Source organism: Acomys russatus, chromosome 1, assembly GCF_903995435.1.
Source record: "Acomys russatus chromosome 1, mAcoRus1.1, whole genome shotgun sequence".
In the NCBI taxonomy this organism is placed as follows: domain Eukaryota; kingdom Metazoa; phylum Chordata; class Mammalia; order Rodentia; family Muridae; genus Acomys; species Acomys russatus.
The window spans coordinates 43,675,421-43,701,463 of NC_067137.1; the positions used below are offsets into that span (position 1 = coordinate 43,675,421).

A 26,043-nucleotide genomic window follows, 5' to 3' on the forward strand; every position below is an offset into this window, starting at 1 on the left:
CCTCCCTCCCTCTCTCTCTCTCTCTCTCTCTCTCTCTCTCTCTCTCTCTCTCTCTCTCTCTCTCTCTCTCTGTCTCTCTCTCTCTCTCTCTCTCTCTTTGTGTTTCCCAGTGAGGGCTACCTAAAGGCGGCGGGAGATATATGTCCTGAATGTGAGTGGTTCCAACCCATAGGCAGGGCAGAGATGGCGTAATAGAGTAAAGGTACACAGTCAATGAACTCAGGTGTCCCTTCTGCGCATTCTGTAGGTGTGAGGTGAGGAGCTTAGGCCCAGCACAGGCTTCTTGCTGTGATGAAGATTGAAACCTCTGAAGCAGGGAGATAAAACACACCTGTTCTATCTTAACATGTTAGCATGAGGCACTATGTGAGAGCAGCCAGAAAACCAACATAGGCAGGAGACTGAGCCTCTGCAGATGGTAGTGGTTCTGGGGGCACCTGCACGTACCATGTGAAAGTCAATACTATTTACCCAGAAAGTTCATCACTCTCTTACACTGTTTCTAGGATCTGGACCCCAAGCTTGGTGCCATCTAACTCAGAATATTACACTTCCTTCTCTGTGGGGTCTGCGTGTGTTTCTGCATCGACCCTGGGCAGCCTGCTCATAGTACAGGCCTTTCTTAGACAGGTACTGTCCCCAGCCTCCATGAAGTGTTACTTCACATGGGCCAGCACAGGAGATTGCTTGCCATGGAAGCTGCCCACTAGTGCCATGGCAACTCGGCCATAGAACAGTGTGCAGACCCTGAGCTGTCCTGAGTAACAGCAAGCTGCTGAGTCTGCAAACAGAGCTTCAAAGCATCTCTGCTGCAAGACAGGCAGCAAACACAAACCTCCAGTGTGGGGCAGGAACCCCACCACTCCTCCTCTGTTCCTGTTGGGGAGCTAGGATACAGGAGAGATAAGTCTGAATATTCCTCCCAGCATTCCTGTGAAAGGCAAGTTTGTGATTTTTCCCCTTCTGGAGAGGCACAGCTAGGCAGAAGACAGCTAGGCTAGGATACTCTGTGTCAAGAAATACAATGTCATTCTGAATTAACATGCCAGGTAGCCGACCTGACTTCCTAAACCACCTGAGTACCTACTATTATCTGGGGAAAACCATTCAGAACAGGAAGCAAGCTGGACAGTTACGTTGATAGAGGTGATTTTAACAGCTGGAGGGATTGGGATCAATTCAAACATAATTGCACCCATGTATTCACACAGAGAAGAGAAAGCAGGAAGCTCTGAGAGTCAGAGGGAACTGCCCCTCCCCCACCTCTGATGCCTGGTGGGGGGCGGGGGGGACACTCAGAATGCAGAGGATGACTGTAGAAAGGCAGCCAGGAAGTACTCTTTGCTCAGCAGATTTATCTGGACATCTGCACTCTACTCCGCTAAACCACACAGATTTTGGAAACTATCCTTATCTTACTAAAACACGGTCTTTAAATAAACATTGCAGTGGTTTTTAAATGTGAGTTGGTGCTGTAGGTTGAATGTGAAATCTCTTGCTTTGAATGCTGAGTCCCTGGCCTATGGGGTTCCGAACGATCTGGGATCTTTGCTGGGTAAGAGGGAAACTAAGGAAGTATTTGAAGGTTGCATCTGAGGCTTGAGTCCACAGCTGCTGCTCCCTGGTTTGTTGTGGTGTAAGGAGCCTCCACCACATGCTCGTCTACCACAAACTCCCTCCCATCATGATGGGTTGAAACCCCTCTGAAACCACGAGCCAAACAACCCCCCCCCCCTCCTTCCTGGCGTTATTTCCCTGGGGTATTTTGTCTTAGGAGAGAGAAAAGTAACTAATTAATTTGTTTAGAATATAATTGTTCATATGACTCTTATAAGTAGGTCTCTTCTTATGGGAAAAGGTATATATATCATCTGTAGTTGTTTAAAAAGAAAAAACCAGATTCCAATGCACTATGAGGAAAGTGGTTTTTTTTTTTTTTTTCCTACAAGATCCAAATATCGATAAGGCATAGTCACATTTCAATTTAGATCGCCATCCAAATAGAATATGGACCTCTGAACTTCAAACTCTTTTAAAAAATTACAAACAGTTTTCAGGAATCAAAGGTATAAGAGTGAGAGATGAATACAAGCCAGACTTCAAAAGCTGACGCTGACTCCCCCAGCTTAGGAGGAGCGCTTTGTAAGAGGAAGCACTTTTTAATAACCAGGTAATGAAGACTGCTGTCAGTATGTAATTTAAGGTAACTGCTTGGTGTCAGAGATGATGGGTTATTTTGACGGAAGCACCGCGGCCCCCTTTAAGCACTATTCACACACAGTACATCTTACATATTTCTTATTTGGAAAACAGAGATTCCTTGCTTCACTTCAGGGAAGAGGCGTGCCCTCACTCTGTCAATCGTGTCATTTATCTCTCAGCTTCCTTAGTGACTATGCTATGGTAGATTTGACGACAGTGACTATTCATTCGCCTCTTGGCTTTATTGCCTTGTTGAATGTAGCCACCATGCCACTGTCAGCCATAGTTCACTTTTCCTTCCCTGTTTTTGTGATCCAAAGTCTCCAAATAGGTCATCAACCCTGTCGTCCCTCACAGAGAGCATGCTCCTAGCTGGGTGTCTTCTCTACCTTCTCTCATAAGAAGCAGGACTAAGATGTCTATCTCAGGTCCTATGTCACAGCGCAGCAAAGTGTGCAAACACCTAAGCGCAGTGCTCTGTGGACAGTAGCGGAGTTTCTATTGTGAAAGCTGACGAATGCTGGCTTCTTGGAGATGCTGGAAATATAGAACTGATGCTCTGATTGTCCTGGTTCATCATCCTGTATCTAGGGTAACAGAAAAACAGCCACTGGACCACTTGCCTCAGCTGACTGTCAATAATGTAATCAGGCTGGCTTCAAACTCCTGAGCTCAGGTGATGATTCTGTCCCTGAGTAGGTGAGACTATAGAGGTATGGCAATGTGCCTGGTTCAAAATGAAGTTTTAAAATCAAGTGATGGCTGTGAAGATTAGGATAGGCCTCTCTGAGCCCAAGACTAGGAGATATGACTTGTAAGTAAGTTATTTATTCTTTGTTAGTTATAAAAAGCCATATTTTTAATTACTGAAAGCTATTTAAACTACCAAAGTGAGAAGTTACGGCATCTTGTAATTGAATGAAGAAACTTGACTCTTTTCCCCTGGGTTCTACCTGAATGTGGGAGTGTGATAGGAACTACTATAACGTACACTTTTGAACCAGTTGTGGGATGCTAAGATTTTACTTTTGCACTAAGATTGTCGTTGTGGATAATAAGTCCCCCCTGCCCAGAGAGAGACTGGTCTCAGCCTTAGGAGGCTGACCCAGGGCAGCAGACACTGGTGGTGGCTCCTTTCCTTTGTTCAGTTCTAGGGCTTCAGGATGGGGAAGAGAAGGCACAGGGTTAAGCCTCTCAGCAAATATAGAGTGCTCATGGTTCCTTGATGTTTTCTATGAACTTGGGGATAAACTCACACTGTTCCCCTTTCATGTGAGTCTTCTGGAAGTCTCCTAAAGACAACATGAGACCCCATTGTTAACGTTGCTTAAACCCTAGGGGCTACTTTGAATTTTGACTCAAAATGAAGAATAGTGTTCACTTTCCATGTACTTACAAACTGCTGGTTAATGGCATCTTAGTGGGTCTAAGGACAAAAACGTGCATGGAAGTAAATGCCAACAGAACTGACTTTAATCCCCATTTTCACTGTTTCAGAACATCTGCAGGAGCCTCTGTTGGGTCATGGATCACTTTCCCCACAACCCAGGGCCCTTGGGATTGGGGTTCCCAAGTTATGAGGTCAGGGGATTGCACGTGCTTACTGTGTGGCTGCAGTGTCCATTCAGGTGCAGGCCACTGTCAAAGAGAGGCGACGAGGCCCTGCTGCTGTGATCACTGGATGGCCCTGGGGACCCTGAAACAAAATGAGAGGCATTCATTGCAGATGTAGTTTTCAACTACATCATGTGTGACTATAGGACTACAAGATGGCTAAGCACAGCACAGGGGCTTCCAGTGGATTCCTAGGTCCCTCTCAGGGATGGGGAACGGAAGTGGAGGGTGGCTCTCATTAGACAGAGGTTTCACCGTGTTTCCAAGGACCAGGTCTCCGCATCAGTGCTCCTAGTGCAATCACTTGCCTGTCATGTCATAAGGCACTATCAGGATACAGAGCAGGGCAGTGCCTACACTAGGATCAGGAGCCCTTGCAGTCTCTCATCCTGCTCCACTATTACAGCGTATTTCCTCAGAGTTGCTGATTGGTAGGTGACACTTGGGTCTCTCATTGCTGCCGTCACGCAGTGTGAGAATGTAGACAATACAGTCACAGAAGGGGCAACCCTGCAACATGACCATCACCACCATCATAACCATCTATGAAGAACTGGGTTAAAATTCATTTGTGCTTTTTTTTTTTTTTTTTTTTTTTTTTTTTTTTTTTTTTTTTAACAAATGCAGTGAATTTGCTTGTGTAAAGAGAAAACATGTGGCAGGGTTATCATTTGTAACCATCACAGTTTTACAGACCGGGAGATCCATAGCTCTTCCTGTTGTGTCTTTTGGCAGATAAGTATCTCATTGTTATGGGAGATAGTCTGATTCAAGGTTTTCCTGGGGCTAACACAGGAAGGCTCACCCTCAATGCATCCAATCCAGCCCAGAGACAATGTGTGCCCAATAAACACAACTCTCTTTAAGAACAACCTTGCCACCACACAAGTTCGACAATCAAGTTCAACTTGTAATTTCATTAAGAATAGTTAAGGGAAGCTTGGGGGCATCCCCAAAGCTGTTTAAACCATTTATTCAAGGTTCCGAGGGCAGGTCCAAGAAAAAGACTATATTCTGTAACTACTTCCAGCCCCATTATTTCCTTCACAGACATGAGTGTGGGCAGAGCCTGTGTGTCAGTCCCTCCGTCTTTTGTGGTGATGTCTTCTAAAGCAGATGGTTAAGCACCACTGCCTGACTGACAGACTCTCAGAGACTGAACATCTGGCAGCACATAAGAAACCCTCTAGAATCCACGAGCAGAGAGACAGCCCCGAGACTGGGTCTTCTGAGGCCTTGAAAGCAAGTGGAAGTGCCGAGGACTGCACAGTGGCATGCTTATTGTACACTGGCTACAACACATCATGGTGAGGGTGTAATGCTCTCAAGAATGAAACAGGAAGGCAGGTCCTTGCCCCTTACCCCACTAGCCACCTGCAGGAAAAGACACTGAGAAGGGAACAGAAAAGCAAGACACCATCCTGCATGTCAGGACCTGACTGTGCCATCTCATTCCTAGTCAGTCTTCCTCAGTGTACATGGACATCGGGTACCTAGGGACAAGAAGGCTCTGAGGCTGATTGCTCGTCTCCAGTCCATCTCTGCACCTTGCAACATACATAGTGCAGCAAGCCAGTGTCCCTCTTCTACCCACATCATATCTGTGAGGACGAGCACTACAAAACACTTTGCCATCTTCCTACGTGTGGTGAGAGCCATGAGAAGTGTTGACCTCTATTTAAACAAATCATACTAACAACTGAGTGTATCTCTGTTCATTTATGCCCCCAGATACATATAGTTGCTGCCTAGTAGAATTTACCCCAGCCCAGGCTTCTGTTACTTTCCATTACAGAGTGCTGTCTTTGCAGTAGGACATAATAGTCTGTTGTTCTTGTTTTATTTTTCCGAGACAGGGTTTCTCTGTGTAGTCATGGCTGCCCTGAGCTCACTTTGTAATCAGGCTGGCTTTGAATTCACAGAGATCCACCTGCTCCTGTCTCCCCAAGTGCTGGGATTACAGGTGTATGCCACCGTGCCCAGCTTTTTTTTTTTCCTTTTTGCATTTCCAATCACACTTTAAGATGGTCCATGGAACCCCTTCCAAAGTATTTCATTTATATCCAGAAACAACTTGTCATTACTTCAAAGAAGTATGAAAACATTTTGAGCTGCCTCTGCCCCCCTAAAGCTGTCAGGTGACACTATTGTTCTAGGTGACATGTAATAAGTGACACCAAAAGACATGTGTCCGAAGAAGCTATGAGTAGTAAATGAAGAAATTTAAAATGTTTCCTATTCATTAATTTCTCAGTGCCTGACAGCTTTTCTTCTGTATCCACAAAGAAAAATTTTGAATAGTCCCAATACTGTTCTGTTTGTTACAAGCATATCCATTTTCAAAAGGTGGTCAGTGCTAACTGGTGTGTGTGTGTGTGTGTGTGTGGTGTGCATGTGTGTTTGACATGTGTGTAGAGGATCATGTTCATTTGTGAACAGATCTATATATGTTAAGGGATACATGCACATATGTGCACATGTGTGTTGAAGATAAAGGACCACTTCATCTGTCCTGCCATAGGCACCGTCCACATTGTACTTTGAATCAGGCTCTCTCACTAGCTTGCAGCTCACCAAGTAGGCTAGGGCATCCCAGGAAGCTCACTTCTCTGCCTCTCCTGCATTGGAATTGCAACTGTGTCCATCCATCTCAGCCCTTTTTGTGGGTTCTGGAGGACGTTTTTGAGACAAGCAACTTACTGACTAAGCTATCACCCCAACCTGCTATTTGCAATGATTAATTCTATAAATAGTTGTTATAAAAAACAAAAATAACTACTTAGAATCAATAGTTACAAATTCCTTCCTTTAAGGACCAAACTATATTCTGTCAAAAGTTCTATGGCTACACTGATTGGACACAACACGACAGGACCACAGAGGGAAGCATCTGGCAGATGCTCTAAGCCAAACATGGCATTACCACAGGACCCAGAATCCCCTTCTCTAAGCAGAGTATTAACAAAGATGTCCAAACAAAGCCTGTTGATGAATGTTCACAGCAGCATAATTCATAACAGCCCAGAAATAGAAACAAATGTCCATTAGCTGAAGAGTGGATGGAGAAATGCCCTACATCCATATAAAGCAGAGCTATGCAGCCGGGCAGACTCATACTACCAATGAACTTGGAAAGCATCCCGCTAAGTGGAAGGAACTGAAGGCCAAGGTCACAGATTGTATGACTATATTGATACACATTTCCAGAAAAGGAAAATCCACAGAGGCAGAAAGCAGTGGCTTTTAGTGACTGGAGCTGGGGACAGGGGGCTGACTGCGAGCTTGTGGAGGATCTCTTTGGACAGTAGAACATCAAGAAACTTAATCAGTGGTGATGGCATAAGATGCAGTGAAATATTTAATAATATGCAACATCTATCTATATAAAAACATCAAGCATCCGAGAGCCTGGAAAAAAATACATAGGTCTGTTTACCCAATCTTACTGGGTATTTATTTTCCCATTAATAATAATTTAAGAAATGATGAAATGGACACTTTCTTTACAAGCCCATTGGGATTTTTTTCCATGTCAGCAATCACCTCTATGGGGCAGATGTTGGCTTCATACAAACAAGCAACCCAACAGAGTCTGCTTAGGCAGAAGCAAGTTTACCTCAGTAACATGTATTCACCAGAGGCCATTTTGTATGGATTTATGGAATGATTATGGTCCTTGTGTTTAAATAGATATTAGGGTTTAATAGTTTTAGCTTGTAAAGAACAAAATAAAAGGAGAATGGAAATCTATAGAATGAATGGGAAACTCATCAACCATCTGTGTTGTTCTGCATTGGCCCTGAGCAATGGGGCTCCCAGGTGTTTGATGTGAGCCTATCCACAAAGGCTGAGCTCTCCACAGGCCCTTAGGAAGGGGGCTCGCAGGAGTTCCTAGCTGACTGACAACTGTGCGACAAGGCCTCAGATTCCAGCCAAGCCCATGAATGGAAGTTACTTTAACGTTTCTGAGTCTGATAGGCTCTTCTATCCTTCAAGGGAAATGGTGGCCTTGGAGTTGTGGTGACTTTTCCTTTCCAAGAAACAGATGTTGAAATCCTTGTGGCTCTCAGTCCCATTACACCAGGGTTAGCAGCCACCAAACACTCACCAGCTCTCTCTAGTCAGCACGGTCACAGACCTCTAATGGGAGGTAGGAAAAGCTGTGTGTCATCTATGTGGTCCCTGCTTTCCCTTGGGCCAGGCCATAACTATTCCTGACTTTCAATCTCAACACACAGGCACATTCAGAACACACAGCTAGCTCCATGCAGGACATGGACCACACTCACCTGGGAATAGGCTACTATATACAAAACAAGACAGAAACAAATGTTTAGCACTATTACCAATCTCCTATATTTGGGGAACAGTGCTGGGGGTTTGGGTACAACCTCTTTTGTACACAACCTTAAAAACACCCATCAGGTGCAGTTAGGAAATTTCCTTATGTGGTGTGGATACACATGTTCCAAAGGTCATGTGCTAAAAGGCTCAGTCTCAGCCTGTGCCACTACTGGTAGGTGGCGGATCTGTTAAGAAGGGGCACTTATATAGAGAGGGAAATAGGCTAAATGAAAGGTCTCCATCAAATCCCTCTCCTCGGAGCTCAGGGATCCCCATGGAGGAGGAGGTGGGAAGAGCATAAGAGACAGAAGGATGGAGGACACAGGGGACAGGCCCTCTAAATCAACCATGCAAGGTGCAAATGTGCTCATAGAGGCCTTTCCTCCACCAAAAAGAAGTGGCACTTAGTGAGAAGGCGCCAGTTGACATGTCCTTGGCACCCTAAGCCCTTATTCTGTTTTCCTCTCTGTTTCCTGACCACCAGTGTAAGCAGCTGCTTCTACCATGCAGGCCTGCTGTGATACACTGGGCTTTCACAGGCCCAAAGCAACAGGGTCAAAGGGCAATGACTGCAACCTCTTCAACTGCAATCAAACAAACCAACCAGAAATCCTCTATAGTGTTATTCAGTGTTTTGTTACAGCCATGGAGCACTGAGAAACAAAAGCCTCCTCTTTAAACTTACCCTCTCCCCCAAAATTTCAGAGAGGGCAGACGTTTTCTGTCCCTTATGGTCTACGTGTCACTACATCCATAGCGATGGGATTGGCCATCACTACATCCCACTTGGATAGGTTCAATGCTACTTCACATCCTGTTAAAGAACCTCTGTCTACATCCAATGGGCCATGTGTCCTGACTCAGCTTTGCAACTACCAACACCTGTTCCTGGTGTTACTCTTTGAGTTGATGGAATTGGTCAAGAAGAGGAAATGCTGAAAAATATTATTTATAAGCCTTCTTTTATCACTTTGTGGTGTTTCTGTTCTCTCTCTCTCTCTCTCTCTCTCTCTCTCTCTCTCTCTCTCTCTCTCTCTCTCTCTCTCTCTCTCTCTCTCTCTCTGTGTGTGTGTGTGTGTGTGTGTGTGTGTGCCCTCCTCTCATTTTAACACATTCCTTTCTTCCATTTCAAACCTCCCTGGTAACACTGATAAAATACTGAGTCTTGCATCACCTCCTCATGTCCTTCCCACATCATCTCAGTGGCTGACAGAATGCTCCTCCTGACATGTGGTAACACAGGGAAGCTGGCATCCCCTGGTATCTCTGAGTGGTGGGTCACAGGCATCACCACATCCCTGTCTCTGTGCACAAGGGAGCATTCCACAGTGACAGCTGTGATCGCCCACCCTTTTTTTTTCTTTGATCTGTTTCTGATATCTAATTTTCTTACTCTGGGATCCTCCCATGTCCCCTTCCATGTCATCCTTGGATCAAGTACTTGTCACCTGCTGTTCTTTCTCCATTTCACAGAGGTGTGGTCCCCATGGACACCAGGCAGGCAGCAACTCTTATCCATGAATTATCCATGAGTTTGTAGAGCAGTGGATACCATTTTTTTTTAAGAATAACAAAAATCATGGCCACTGCCATCTCTTGGAGATGATAGGCTTAAGGGTCCCAGGGAAAAGAGGGCAGAAGGAAGGTAAAGCTTCAATGACTCTTCTGACAGAGCATGACATGGGTGCATGGTCAGAGTCAGCACCTGACAAAGCCCCAGGAGCAGCACCAAGGCCACTTATACAGTAAATAAATGAGATGACAACAGGGCTATAGTGATGAAAGAGGAGGGCGAGTGAGCACGCAGGATGGACTAGGGAGAAGGAGATGCTTTTTCCTTCTTACAAGAAGATGGAAGAGAGAGTCGGAACAGAAAAGGAAGGTTGTCCAAGGCCAGGCAGGTTCCTGCTGCTGTCAGCAGCTGTTCCTGCACTTACTGGAGCAAAAAGTCAGCTCTATAGAGGCTGAGCATTGTCTGTCCTTTAGAGTTATCCTAGAAGTAAAAGTCAGCATCCAAGAGATGGCCCACACTTGCACTGCTACCCAAAGAAAGGGCAGGACCTTCTGCTAAATGTAATAGCTATGGAGAAAAAGTTAAAGTCACAAGCAATGATCAGTAAAGTGCTTTTCTGGGCTTGATATTTATCATGATCTTGCTGGATCAAGTGCAGCAGAGTATCTCAAGTTCTGCCCCATTATGGTAGGCACTCTCAAATGTACATTAGCATGGCTGGGCTGTACACTTAATAGGAGGTCAACCTAGATAGGATGACTATAAACCACTTTATATATATGCACATGGATGAATATGTAGATAACTGTGTGTGTGCATGTGTGAGTCTGTGTGTTAGTATGTGACTGTTGTTGTATGAATCTGTGTGTATCTGTGTTAGTATCTGAGTGTGTATGTGTGTGTGTATGAGAGAGAGAGAGAGAGAGAGAGAGAGAGAGAGAGAGAGAGAGAGAGAGAGAGAGAGAGAGAGAATGTAAACACACTAGCAGAGAGTTAATATGAAGGAAGACACATAGTTGTTTCTGTTAGGAAGGTTTGGAGTGCCTTAGGAACCAGTTGCAGACCTGTGCCTCTCTGAGTCCTTCTTCTCCCTAAACATGTGCTTGGGAAATGATCTATACCCACTGTGCCAAGATGGATAAATAAAATGAGAGGCAGGAAAACCCCACAGCACCCTAAGATCCCTCCCTTTCACACTTACCTAATGGCAGCTTCAGAAATGAGGGGGCTTCCCTGAGGTACTCAACAGTGATGGTGACATCGTCGCCAGCATTTCTCAGAAGATGTACCTGTCCAGAAGGTGAGAATAGCAGTTCACCATCACAGAAGAACCAGATGTAAGTGAAAAATAGTCTATGGATCGTTCTTACTTTTTAAGAATTTGTTTTAGAGTTATCTTTGAGATGCTATAGGATTAAACTAGGCTAAGACAGTTGGGTATGAACATCTAGGAACACAGGACTTGTGCTTTGTTTGTGAATGTGTGGGTATCAAAAGCATCCATGTTTATCCACAGTGCATGCTCGGTGATTTAACCTACCAGACAGCAAGACCCTGTGCATGAGAAGTCAATTTGTTGGTACAAATAGCCAAATGTCAGACCATGGCAAAAGACATGACTGTGACATAACCATATAATTTGAAGGGTCAAATACCACCTTAGTTCCGGAAAATGATAGACATTGTTAACTGTGGGGTGACACTCTCCACTGAAATCTCAAACTATTCGTGTGGGCTTGGTGTTAGTCACACATTTCATATCCATTTCTTAGGGAACCTGATGTCAGCTTTTTGTACATAATGTATTTGTTGCTTAAGCTGATTTTATTAAAACACTTTAGCTGTGTAGTGATGGTGCACACCTTTAATCCCAGCACTTGGGAGGCAGAGGCAGGCGGATCGCTGAGTTCAAGGTCAGCCTTGCCTACAGAATGAGTTTCACACAGGCAGGGTGTGGGGGAATGGGTTGAAGTGTGAACAGAAACAGTTGAAGGTTCTTTGGCCTCAGCATTAAAATTCTTCTGTCTTTCATAAGCATGGCTACCCCACTCAGCTCTATCAGCCATACCCTCTGAGCTGACCAGGTCCTGACTGGCCAGACCTTCTAAACTGACAGACATCCTGTGCCCACCAGATTCTCTATGCTGAATAGAGCCTGCTCTAGACCACCTCCATGGCATGACTGTCCTGTCTGACTTTAGGCCCTTTATGGACCTTGGCCTCACATCCTCTTCCTTTTCCACTGGAATTACTGAAACCCCACCCACCCTGCCCCTGCCCACTCTCATCAAGAATTTGGATGTCCCTCCCTTTATTGTCTGTAGTGACCAGGTATTTACAGCATCCACGCTACAGATATGTCAGGTGTATGTTCTCCCTGTATCCATGTGGTTCTTAGTATTAAATGCCTCATCCCTTGCAAGATTCCACCCAAAGGTAAGGCTGAGCCAACCTGATCCCACGCCCTATCCCCACAGTATCCCTTTACCTGCTGCTCAAATAAGAGCACACAAACTGAGCAAAAGGAGGGACACATTACTTGTACCCCCTCCAAAAAAACCCCAGGTACCATCCCCTAAATGTCCAGCCCCTGTCTTCAAAGAACTACTAATACAATCAGAAGTGGGCCTCACACCAAGCAAGGACTATACTGAACTGAACAGAGAAGAGAAGCCTCCTTGCTTAGTACATATCTCAGGAGGTGACCAGTCAGCACTTACTCCTTAGCCAGTCCAAGAGATTGTGACTGTCTTTCCTTGGCAAGCAAAATCCAGGAGTTTGTGGAAAGAGCACAGCGTAGCTGCTTGTCTTGCTGCAGCAAAGAGCTTGCTTTATAAATCTCACCTCAGTATGTCTTATCTCTGGACAGGGGACGGCCACAAGGGCTCGTGAGTGGACATCCATAATGATACCCTGGTTATGAGAACCCAGTGCAGGTTAGTTCCAAAGGACAGGGACAGGAACTCTTGAGATGTGTGAAACCCACGTCATCGCACCCTTGAACAGCTCTCTGCTTGCCACACAGCATGGCCAGTCTACAGTGGTCCTGTGGATCTGGCACCCTGGTCAGTTTGCTCTTCGTGTGTGTGTGTATGTGTGTGTGTGTGTGTGTGTGTGTGTGTGTGTGTGTGTATGCGCATGTGCGCGTGCACCTCCCTGTTGAATTATTAAATAAAATAAAACTTAAATCTCCTTAATGAATTCTAAAGCCCTTCAGCAGAACAAGTGCAGTTTGAAGCATTAAAATCTGTGATCACATATTTATATGAGTTTATACGTATAATTTTGTCTGAGTAACAGAGCCATCTGGAAGACTGTGACAGTGTGGCTTGAAATATTCAAGAACTTTGTTTTAATTAAAGGTTAGTGACATATTTTTTTTTTTTTTCATTTCTCACTCATCTTACCCTGATCTTTCAGGGCAATATATGGATGAGCCAAAGGTCTTGACTCACTAGCAATCCTTCTATACCAGATCAAAGTCTGTGTGTGGAGCATGAAAAAAAAAAAATCAGTATTGGCCACAGATGTTGCCATGTCTGCAATGACCTGCAGCTCCTCCTCCCTTGGCAGATCATTGCCTTGTACTGACAGGAGCTGGAAGCAGCTGCTTCTGCCAGTAGCAATCACAGTTGCCTTTTGTAATTGCTGCTGTTCCCTGGAGACTGTCACTTTGGGCCACATCCCTGATCATAGTGCATACCGCTCTGGGCCCATTGGTGCAGGCTGCTCTTCTCATCTCTAATTTCTAGCCATAGCCTCACAGGTAAGCCCTCTTTAAAGAGGATTCCACATTTTATATACCATCTGGGACATTCCCTACCTGTGATCACCCAAATATCTCAACCCACAGCAAACAAACACCAGGGTCTGGGTCCTGGAGCTGGTGATCAGCCTGTCAGCACTGTTGATTCCCATGAGACACTGGCCTGCAGCAGGAGAACTGTATGTTCACCCATTGAGAGAGACACTCTCATGATATGGCCATCTTCTGAAGGTACCACCTCCCAAGAGACACAAACACTCTGCAAGGACTGATGACCCAAAGCAAGGGCTCCGGGACCTCAGTGTAGTGTTCTGTAGTCCTCTAGAATCCTGTAGACAAGAGTGGATGCCCAACGTGAGAAGACACGAGGCAGTCTCAGAAGAGTCACCGCACAGATTTTGGGTACAAAAAGTATTTAAAAATGCAATGAAAGAGTTCATATCTTTCACCGACATTTCAATCTTCTAGGCCACTTTCCAAAAATAGTGACAGTAAAGTCCTATCTCTGATCTCAAGGGCAGTTTGTCCTTATCTGTAAACATTCACTGGTACACATTTTCTCAGTGATCATACAAGTGAATCTATCAGTACCTGTGGCATTCATGAGTGATGCACCTGGAGGCTGTTCACTATCGTGTTGCTGTTTTCACATTAACAGATGCATGCCCTGAACTTTGTCAGATTGTCTTTTTGCCTAAAACAAACCTTACAGGCTCATGATTTCCTGGTTCTTGGACGCCTGTGTGTGGTTCAGGAATGTCCCGGTTTAGGTTTGCAGTGCCTGACACAGGGGTTTACTCACTGGCTCTCGGTTCACAGGCCTTGCCTGGTGTCTATTCAGCAGGAAATCAGCTAATGGCTGCTGTTATTAACTGTGCATCCCTCACTGTCTCTTGTTTTTCTTTTATAAACTTGCTCTGCCATCTTTGTCACGTCTTTCTTTAAATTCCTGTGTTAATTCTGCTTTAAATATCTGATGTGGAAAATGGATGCTTTTTTCACTTTCCTGCATGTTTAAGAGCTACTACCTACCCAGAACTGGAGCTTAGCTATGTCTCATACGTTCTGTCATAAGAAATGTTTCTATGTTTGTGCTACCCTTTATGACAGTTTATATTATAGAAATGTTAAAACCTTTCAAACAAGGTTCATTTTGCTGACTGGGCAAATCTATGCTAAGCTTCCTTTGTGGCTTAAACTAATTCAATTATTCCATGTGTTCTTGGAAGAAGGTGAGTCTTATGATGAATAAATACACAGACTTACATGTACACATATCCAGACCTAGACTTATGCTTACACACTTAAACTCTTGTACACACATTTACCCTTATACACACTAATACATGTATACATACACATTTCGGATCATAGGATTTTAATAAAATTTACTTGTTTCCCATATATATTTTCAATTGCTTTCTTCATACAAATGTAACTAAATAAAGTTTAGTTTTGGATACTCAAGTTTAATTGTATACACAGTCATGAGGATTTGAAAAACATCTGCATTTTCTCTAATTAAAGGACACATAGAAAGTCTAACTAAAAGAGTTAAACCTTGAGTCTCTCCCACTTCTTACCCCTAGCATTGCAACATGAACTTCAACGCCTGTAGAGGAGGCAGAGGGGGCACCCACAATACTATTCTTTTCATTCTGAGTATAAGACCAGATTCTCTAAGGGCTGGGAGATCCTATCATCCAGACAAACAAAGCTGTGTGGAGCCTCCATGGAAAACACCCTAGCTCACTTCCTTGTAAACACATTCCATTCCCGATAGGAGAGCCCAGTCCATTAGATTAATTTGAGTGTTTCCCCTTTCCAGTTGCCTGTGTTCTTTGAGCATAGAAACCAAGAATTAGCAACTTTACGGAAGTGAGAGCAGCACGCTACCCAGACTAGGGCTTATTATAAAGTTCTGTTCATGGAGCCTCACTGTGTCTTCACCCTGCACATCATCTTCCCCTGAGTGTGGGAGGGGCGTGCTCCCTGTGAACCGTCTCTATGTGATCCCACTTTCCAAGCTGATTCACAACAACTGAAATCCAATGGTTTTCATGATGTCAATCTCTGCCCTCCCCCACCCCCAGCCAATTGAGACACTAGAGTAATCCGGGCTGTGTAACCCATCCGGAGAAAATACCTCGGATTCCTCCTGGTCTGAAGTTGTGGCTCTGAGTGTCTAGGCTCTTGAAACACAGACACTTCAGAATCCAGCCCCGCCCCCCCCCCTTTTCCCAAGAAGACATCTGCCTTTGCTTCATCTCAGACTGAGTCACCCACCCAGCCTTGTGAAAGCTTCACCACATATCCCCCACCATCCATCCCATTCGTTCTACGCTGAGCTCCTCCACATGGACCAGCACTATGCCAAAGTACCTTGAGACAGATACACAGTCTCCAAGGTGTGCTGTGTGTACACCTGTGGCATTTCTACTTTTCCACCCACAGCAAAACAATGCTAAAATTTGGCTTGCCCTCCAACTCCTTCTCGTGTCTGCCTTTCTCAGATTTCCTCACTTTTTGCAGTCTAGGTAAATAGAACTCCTAACCTTTAGTTCATGAAACTTGGCCTCCCAGGCACCTTCAACCCTGGCTGATCCCTGTTCCTTCCCCAGCATCCTTTTCCTGCCTCCCCAGCCATCTGCCTGGCTACCCCTGCATCCTTGCTAATTTCTGAATGTTTGCATTCTGAAAGAGAAGCCATTTAGTGTTTCACCATCGTGAGTATCACTTTTCAAATACTCACTGCCAAGCTCTGGCTTTCGAAACCAGATACACACTTCATGCTTCCACTCCTAATCCCAAAGCACTGTACCTCTGCAAAACCATTTCCTCAAACACACACTCAGTCATATGGCTGTCTCCCTGCAGCCCAGCCCAGCAGTAGGTCAAAAGTGGCTGTGGCTGAGACATCCTCCATTTGCACTTACTGTGGACAAAGAACACAAACTATAGAAGTTGGTAGGCATGTGCACTGGGACTCAGTGCTCTCAACCAAGAGTCTCTTATGGCAAAACTCAAACTGTCCTTAAATTACTAACATTTGGAGCCTATTATCTTCAGAGTTTCATATGATCATGCAGGAGCAGTGTGTATCAGTTTGTGTGTGTGTGTGTGTGTGTGTGTGTGTGTGTGTGTGTGCGCGCGCGCATGCTCTTGTGCAGGTATGTACACATGTGAGTATGGTGTGAGAGCAGTATATTGGCAGGGAGGAAGGAGGTTAGCACTGAGCTTCTGAGCAAATATGGAAATCCATTTTTTACACAAGGAGAAGTAAACTAATTTTCATTTAATGCGCCAGTACTTTAATTTTGATGAAGTGTAGACTAACCAGAGTGTCATAAACCATCCCTGTTTATTTTGTATGGGTTGTTTGCTTTACTGACTTGCATAACTTTACATTTACAACAATATATCTACTTTTCTAATTTAATTCTATATGATCTATTTTTTCTTGGTTTTTAAAGACAAATTTTCTCTGTGTAGCCATGGCCCTCTTGGAAACTGCCCCCGACTAAGCTGGGTGAACGCAGAGCGCTCCGGCCTCGAACCTGAGTGCTGGGATTAAAGGTGTGCACTGCCACACCTGGATATATATGATCAATCTTATTTAACACTGACCAACCCATCCATCCACCCACCCATCCATCTACTCATCCATCTACCCACCCACCCATCCATACACCAACTCACCCATCCACAGCCACTACCACCCACCCATCCATACACCAACTCACCCATCCATCCATCCATCTATCCACCCACCCATCCATACACCCACCCATCCATCCATATACCCACCCATCCATCCATACACCCATCCATCCACACACCCATCCATCCATACACCCATCCATCCACACACCCATCTATCCATACACCCATCTATCCACACACCCATCTATCCATACACCCACCCATCCACACACCCATCTATCCATACACCCACCCATCCACACACCCATCTATCCATACACCCATCCATCCACACACCCATCCATCCATACATGCACTCATCCATGCAACAACCCACTCATCTATCCATCCATCCACCTGTCCATCCATCTATCTATCTGCAACACTTACTTTTGTCCCCATCATCAGGAAGCCCTGCCAAGTCTTGCCCCTCTGCCTGCCTGCTCTATGCTCTGTGGATGGCTGCTGCACTGCTGCTCTTTGTGTTATCCCTTCTGGACTGGCTGATGCTGCCTGATTTTCAGGTACCCTCCCACACATCCTACCATCTTGTAGCTATTTCCTTTAAGGTAACTATTCTCTATTCTCTCCTGGGTGAAGAAGGAACCTCTAGGACTCAAGAAAGGCCTGACAGGTTCCGAAAGAGAGGGGACTCACAAGTCTTCTCCTGAGAGCAGTAGCGGGAAGAGAAACTGTCTGGAGGAGCTGCCTGAGGGCTGGGCATTTATATTTTGTGAGTCATCACCCATTCTGAGGTGGGCCCTCCATGACACAGATGCAGTTTCTCTTGAGCCACTCACATTCTTCTACGTAACTCCAAGAAGCTCATTGGCTCACCAACCACACAGGTGAAATCGTTTCTTTGATATGTAATGGCTGGCATGAATAGATGTCTGTGTCTTCCAAGGGAAAAAAAAAAAGAAAGAAAGAAAGAAAAAGAAAAAGAAAGAAAAAGCCATACTCCAGGCCTTCCTTGTGTTTTCTGCTGGCTTTCCTGTGGATTCAGCCACCCTCCTTCCCACCCTTCCCACTGGTTCACACCACTGTATCCAGCAAGAACCTCTGCAACTGGGAATACTTCCTGGGTTTGATTAAATAAGGAGTATTTTTTTTTTTTAAATTACCTTGAGTGATTCCATAACAGAACCAAGATTATACCTTTTCATAGCTAGTTCCTAGGGTTCACTCAGCTTTTCTCACCCTGGCTTATTGGAAGCATGGGCCTCTGCTTAGAAGCCACATGCGTGCTACAGCTAAGTCCTTGCTTTAGTAGCTACCGACTTCATATTAGCTGCTGCAGGCACTGAGTCTAACACGCTGCCCTGTGATACTGAATCATTAGCCATTTGCATTAGAAAACAGAATCCGTTTTAGCACCCACCAGGATTTGTGGCTTTCAACTGGGAGCATCTGACTGCTTGACTCAGGTACTGTGTTTAAATAGATTATAAGTAGAACACAAACAAGTTCTAGCCACAGGAAAATCAAATATCTTCAGTGAATAATTATAAACTTTGAAGCAGTTCCCACCTTCTCATTTTCTTTGCATCACACAATTTCCATCTACCCATGTGCCTAGACAATTGAACTTTAATTCTCTAAGAAGTCATGCTTTGGAGTATTCATCATTATCAGCCATGAAATAGTTCCATTTGTGACCTTTTATGTTCGAATTTACATTTTTAACAATTTCATGTTTTCTTTACAACTCAAAGAAGTGGGTCCTTTTCTGTGTCTTTCAAAAAAGATGAGACAAATTTCAAGTGTGCTATTTTCTTTTGTGTAGTTTGACACAAGCATGACATAGCACAGCAGTTCAAAACTGGCTGTAGTGGTTGGTTTCTTCAGTTAGCCTTGCTCCTCCCAGGAGTTTCAAACATAGGTCCTCTGCTACATATTTCACATGGTGCACACATGTACACAGTGTACACATATCACATGCTTGCACACAAGTAAACACACATATACCTGTCTTCTCCTCTCCTAGTGTCTAGTAGAATCAAATGCAAAACCGATTAGCAGCGCAATGCTTGGAGTTCACTGGCAGTGGGAACCATTCATTGGAGGATTCTTCTCTTTCCTTTTTCTTTTATTCAGATTGAAATCATAGACACACAAAGAGAAGCTCATCCAAGTCTGAGCTCAGGGTGTGTCAGAGTCCTCTGTCCTCAGTGTCACATCTCTGTGGCAGCCAGAGGATGTAATTCCTAGTGTTTGCTAGAGTTCTTCCAGCTCTGGGGCCTGCAGGATTCCGTGCTCCTGGCTTTCATTAGCTGCTGGCCTTCTGCAGGGTCAGCTTCCCACTATCTCTTTTCTTCTCAGCACATGTCTAGTGTTTATAGTCTCAGCACTCCAAATTCTAAATCTCGGTTCTCTGACATCGGTCTCCAACCACTCAGAAACTCTTTATCTGAGCCTCCAGCAGTTACTGGAATGTCTGGGCTGGAAGGCTGAGCCCAGCACAGCTTGGGTTACCCATCATAAAGACTCCAGTGGGGCTAGGAATAGCAATGGAGGGGCGAGGTCTAGTGGACTGCTACCATGAGAGGTGAGAGGATAACTGTTTACATAGACAATTACACATATCCATTAGCAGCCATGAGTTGTGGAGGCGTTCTTCCCCTCCAGACTGGGAACAGCTACAGACTAGTCACTGGATCAACAGGTATCAGGGAGGCTGAGCTGTCTAGGGGGTCTTCTGAATCTGTTATGGCTAAGTCAAGCAGCCCTGGCAGGTTATTTGAAGTAGCCACAACTTAAGAAGAGTCTCCTGAAGCAAAGCTGTGAGCTGTGTATTATGCGTAACAGCTGTGCCTGAAATGAAGCCTCCTTAGCATTAGTAACTGTCTTGAAACATCTGTGTCTCGATCCAAGTCTCCCCAAGCAGTTGTAAGATATTTAAAGCAGCCAGTTATCTTGATTGCAGCTGGAGGAATGGTGAGAAACATGGCTGCGTGATTGTCAGCTCCTGTGCATAAGCTTTTCTTTTTCTTTATCTTTCTCATTATTTCTTGTGTTCCATTTCAATAACTTCTGCCTTAGCTTTTATTATTCATTTTCTTTCTGCTTACTTCTTTAGGAAAACAGCTGATCATTTTATTAAAATTTTTAAAAATTTACATTTAGTTAATAAATTAAAAAATATATAACTATCACATGTAACACAGTGCTTTGGGATGGCTACAAGAGTGACTGATGACAACCATGAACTTTCTTTCTCTGAGTGGTCATACATCTAAAAATCTGTTCAGTGAGTGTCTGGACACCTTGCTGTCTCCCACAGCTACTGTAATAAATACTATACAGCACTATGAAAGAAGCACACGGCTGCGCTAAAAAGAAAAATTCCCTGTTCAAGCATACATTTATATGTTTAAACATTTTTATCAACCTCAATTCATAGATTCTTCAAATCCACAGATTAAGAGTCACTTTGCAGACATGTCACTTTGAAGACAGATTGATGTCAGAAAGATTCGTTACTCTGAGAATAACTGGTGATTTTCTTTAAGAACTAAAACCAGAATTTATTGTAAGTCTTTTACAAATGTAACATCTCTATGAAGCTTATGATCCTGACAAACAGTCTACACATATAATTTGCAGGGCTCTGGGAATTGTTTTTTTCATCACAAAATAATGTATACATAAAATTTGATAAAAGTATATTAGTAGCAAATAAATCTTGTTATAACAACATTTATAAAATCTACATGTCATTTACTCAAGAAATTGTGTCTTGGATAAATGCTTCTAATTTTATTTACAAACTACAGTGTTAAAAGGTGCATGGCCTTTCTCTCAATTATGTTTTCTTATTGTAACAAGCCCCGCCCCCATACTTTACAGAAGACAAACAGCAGTATTTATCACTAAGTCTGGGAAACCAATAAGGAGCGTGCTTCCTCAGCTGACCATAGCCCCCAACTGCACATCTCTGGAGACTGAGAAACATGCCCACCCATGTGAACCTCTCTGTAGCCTGGCATACAGAAAACAGTAATAAATATCCCCTGTGTGAGGATATTAATAAATAAATGAGCTGCTTGTGCTGAGCAGGTCTTCATCTGGGCACAAATCACTGCCAACACTCCATCTGGTTCCATGTGAATTCAGCTCCAGGCAGGGGTGGGGGGAAGGGGGCTTTGCCTTCACTAGGAATAGAGATGACTTACTGAAAAGGCACCGTAAGAGTGAAAGGATGAATGAAAGAACTGCCCATTGGGAGAATGCTAACTAATTAGGAGCCTATTTGAGTTTTACTGCAACACAGAAGGAATCCAGAAGGGGACTCTCAGGGGGGTCTCATAGTCTCATGTCTGCCTCTTGTTTCAGATCCCTTGCCTCTCCTCCTTGCTCTGTTTTCACACATCCATTGTTCCGGCTCAGCCCCTGAGCATGTGGCCTGTTCTGCTAGTGCTCCACTCCCTTCCTCCTTCATCTGGGTTCTCAAGATCCAGCTTTAATGGCATCTCCATATTTGCTCCCTCTTTCACAGGCAACTAGGCACCCTGTTCTCTGAATGGCTGCACTACAGGACTCGCTGCCCAAACACTAGACTTTATGCCTCAAGATGAGATGCCTCTTTCATCCCTCTCTGCCGTTTAAAGCGCAACATGGCCTGAGCTCATTTTCTTGGGGTAAGCTGCTTATGCATACCTTTGACTCACCTCATCTTAGTCAACCACCAAATGTGCTTGTCACTTGACCCCTACACATTGTACATTTTACACACTAAGATGCTAAAGCAAGACAATGTGTCCGAAACAGAAGCCTACTGCACAGTGTGTGTGTCGGGGGGGGGGGGGGGGCGGGGAGCCTGTGTGGTACTAGAACGACCTTGAGGAAAGGCTGAGAGACTCTGAATTTTGTCCTGAGGTGACCCTCTAGACAATGCAGTAATTCAAATGCTCCCCAAATTTCTGTGCCCTTGAATTTAAAATGGGCAAATTCAGATGTGTTTTCTTCAGTGCTCGTGAAGACCGGCAGGTCCCTAGTGTGTTGTAACTAGCTAATTCAAACTCTCCTTTCCAATTCTAAGACTATGTCTATGAACACACTCAGATAAATATGGGTTAATAGAAAAATATATCTAGAAGAAAATAACATAAAAAACAGACCCCCCCAATGTAATACTTACCACTTCTTCATGGGTTGCATTTTCTACATTAATGCCATTAACCTGAACAGATGACAAATGAAGAATTTTGAGGATAATGGTTGATTGGAATAAGTTTAAAACTTAAAGATGGAATAGAGTTAAAGATTAAAGTTTAAGGTACTGACCTGTAGCACAGCGTCTCCTATGAACAACATCTCTGTCTGGTCAGCTGCAGGGTTGCAAGAGCAGCAACATGGTTAAGGGAATCTTAAGCAACCTTTCTTTATGGCAGTCTTTAATCAACATTATGCTTGTAAGAGCTGACATCCATGTGCTGTGCATATTTGTGCATGTGTGCTCAAGCATGTATGTTCTGATGTGTGTGTATATCAGTGTTACTGTGATTGGGAGAAAACAATGATGAACGTGTGTGTGCGCTGTATGCATGCTTGTAGGTAAGTGTGAAATATTCATTCACATGCATGTACATATGTGTGCATGCCTATGTATGTCAGTCTACGCTACATGTTTGTGTGTTGTATGTGCACATGAGTTTGTTTGTATATTGTGTGGGCATGATTGCATGTGGGTGCTGGGAAATGTAAGATACCAGTGAGCTAAACAGATGACTGCTTTTTAAGCCTGTTGAGAGACTTGTGATGTGAAATGCAATGAACACTTCCTCTAATGGTGGATTTGATCAAAATATATGGAGAGTTTGGTTCATACTTTTCATTAAGTCAACGCAGATAATAAACAAGGATTTTAGGAGTCATTCAGCATACCCCTCTCCTTGGTATGGATGTGCAGATTGCCATCACTGCCGAGGGAAGGACTGCATTATAAAGCTGAATGAAATCTCACACACGTTTTCACTCAACATTTTCCCTGTCCCAGGACAAGAGATGATTCTATAAGACTGAACAAATTTGTACCACACGAAGCATTTTCTTTCATGTATGATTAGAGGGAAGCCTGTTTATAGGTTTGTTTGAATTTGTAAAGGTCTTTCATTAAATACTAAAGAGAACAAACTGTTTTTTTCTACACTGGAGTTCTCTAAGCCATATGTATAGCTGGATGTGGTGAGTCATGCCTTTAGCCAAGCACTCATGAGAAAAACGCAAGTAGAGCTCTGTGAGGACAGCCTGGTTTACATAGTGAATTCCAGGTTAGTCCGAGCTATACTGTGAGGCCCTGTCTCAGAAAATCTAACCAACCAACCAACCAACTAACCAGCCAAACAAACAAACAAACAAAAAACACATCTTATATAGAAAGACAATTGTCAATATTATATCTACTCATTGACATTAAATCTGACTGAAAATGAAATATATCCCCACATGTCTGAGTCTTAATGCGAGGATGTTAAATAATCTGGTTCTTACCCACTCAGGCTTACAACAGGCTCGCTCCCACAGACCATGCCCTGTTGTGACCAGTCTCCAGGTCTCCCTTTGGATCACTTCAGATGCTCAAAATTCCCTTTCCCTCAGTCCTTGCTGCCTCTGTTGCCATCCCCAGCCCATGCCATCTCAGCCTTTCTCTGTTCGTGGCTTTGCATAGCATTTACCTTCAGCTGTAACAGATTGGGGGGAGGCTCAATGGGAATCAATACCCCAAATTTTCACGGAATCAAAGTCCATCAAAAGATGTTGCACACATTACAGCAAATGTATTTACAGGCTGTGTGCGTGTTTTCAGGGGTGTGCGTCTGTGTCTTCCGGTCAACATCTCTTTTGTTCCCAGTGATTGTCCAGAGCCACCAGCTGACATCAAGAGATTCCCTCAGTAGGCAGAGAGGGTAGGAGCTGATGTGAAGCCATGCTGACATCTATATTCCTGTGCTGGGTCATGTTTTTTAATGCACCCCGTGCTGTGCCATGCTTTATCTGTCCCTTCCTGCCTTGCCACACCCGCATGCCCGTGCTACACTGTGCCATGCCTGCAACCTCATTCCTTTTACTTGAGTGATGCTTACACCTGTCACATCCTACCATGACATGTCAGTACCTGCCTTCCCATACTAAACTAAGCTCCAAATGTGTCTTCCTACTATGCCATGGCCTGTACTTGTGCCTGTGCCACCTTTTCTGGATTCAGAATAGTCTCTGTAGAACTGAAGATTCGTTAGATGACAGTGAATGCTAGGTGGGGGCAGGGCAAGCAGCAAAGCATTTTCTCCTAATGCATCTTGCATGCAATAATGTTTGATTGGAGAGAAGTCTAGTTTGTTAAAACTTATCTCAGGCCATGAGACTTGCATGTCTGATAACACATTTCCTGTTCCGACTCAGATCACAGGCCATCAGGACCTCCATCTGGGAGCAGCAGCTACTTCCTATATCCTCCAGAGTGGATGGGCTTGTGTTCTGCAGGATGTGCTGGGTCCAGCTGTTCTGCAGGATGTGCTGGGTCCAGCTGCTCCATGCCAGCTGGGCAGCAAGAGGACCAGCCCTAAGAAACTACTGTACAGTTTTGATGTGCACACAGACACCGTGTTATAAATTCCCGAGTGATGAAATTTAGAATGTCAGCAGCCACCTAGGTAAATAGCAAAGCACTTGAATAAAATTTTCAAAAGATTGCGAGAACGAATTAAGACCCTTAAAGAAAATGAACAGGCCATTCTTTAAGTGGAAGTCAGAAGACCAGAAGTCAGTGGTAAGTGCCTGCTGACCGACCTGTGTCTCCAATGCTTTTCTTTTTCTTCTCCCTCCACTGGGAGGGAAAGAGGCAGTGGAGGGAAATTCTTGAAGGACAGACAGAGGGATGCGCACTTGCTTATTTGTCCTTCAGGAAGGAAATGTAGGCACAGGCAGTCTCCCTTCCCACATGGTTTCTTTGTTGTTTGCCACTTTGTTCTATTTGTGGCAATAACCAGCTTTACTAGAACGTGGCTGTTTGAATTCAAGGCAAACTGTAAGCTTCATTTCTAGAGTGAGCAAGGCTCCTATATACACAGATGCAAAAAATAGTCACAAGGCAATTTCGTTAAAGTGTTATCCATGGTTTCACCGAACTTCAAATGATTATTGGTGCAAATTTAATTCTAGTTTAAAAAACTAAAAAAAAAAAAAAAAAAAAAAAAAAACCAAAAACATTAAATAAAGACAAAAGCTGCCTGGCTTATGGTTACATGTATGTAACATCATTAATAACATCTCAGAATAAAGGTAATATAAAAACACAAGTCAGGACCCTGCTCAGCTCTAGGTTAAGCTGAAGTTGTTAGGGATTTGGCTGGTGACAGCATGTGGATGTAGGAAATGGCCCAGTCTTTGAACGAAAAGTAATTAGAAGTAATTTGCAGAGCCAGTCCCTGCCTGCTCCCACTGGGTCCCTTTGGATCTGCTCATCTTTCTGAGTCCTGTCCCAGACAGCTACAACTCTCCCCTTTTCTCCTTTCTCTTTCTTGAGATGCTGCCCAGAACCAATATGTGGTTTTTCTAGTACTCAGGGTTTCTTTAACCTTTCTCCGAAGCACGCTTCCCCATCCCATGACCAAGCTTCACATCAGCGTAACTCAGCACAGCTTTTTCTTTCCTTCTTTTCTCCATTCTCTCCTAGGCAGCTGCTGAGATGTACAGATTTTAAAGTCTAGTAAAATTGCCCTCAAGCTTAAGTCCAACCGAGCAATCTTTTCATCTTAAAAAGGCAACTAAACAAATTCCCAGGTATGGTGGTACAAGCCTGTAAGCCCAGCTACTAGGAAGGCTGAAACAGAAAGATTTTATGTTTGGGGCTAGGGCCTTAGTCAGGACCACAGAGTAAATTCAATGCAAACTGTAGTAACTT

General features: G+C 44.1%; 1 protein-coding gene across 4 annotated transcripts in view; it reads right to left on the reverse strand.

Moving 5' to 3' along the window:
* Window positions 1-26,043, reverse strand: part of Sntg2 (syntrophin gamma 2) — a 206,040-nt gene that overhangs the window by 91,145 nt on the left and 88,852 nt on the right. For 2 of the 4 annotated variants that reach the window (XM_051144464.1, XM_051144472.1), the window contains exons 5-8: window positions 22,428-22,471; window positions 22,282-22,323; window positions 10,875-10,962; window positions 3,807-3,898 (exon numbers count right to left, since the gene is read on the reverse strand). In XM_051144464.1, coding sequence (XP_051000421.1) covers window positions 3,807-3,898; window positions 10,875-10,962; window positions 22,282-22,323; window positions 22,428-22,471 — 266 coding nt within the window. Of the gene's footprint in view, window positions 1-3,802; window positions 3,899-10,874; window positions 10,963-22,281; window positions 22,324-22,427; window positions 22,472-26,043 lie in introns of those variants that run through there. The other 2 variants (XM_051144490.1, XM_051144481.1) reach the window with 2 other exon arrangements.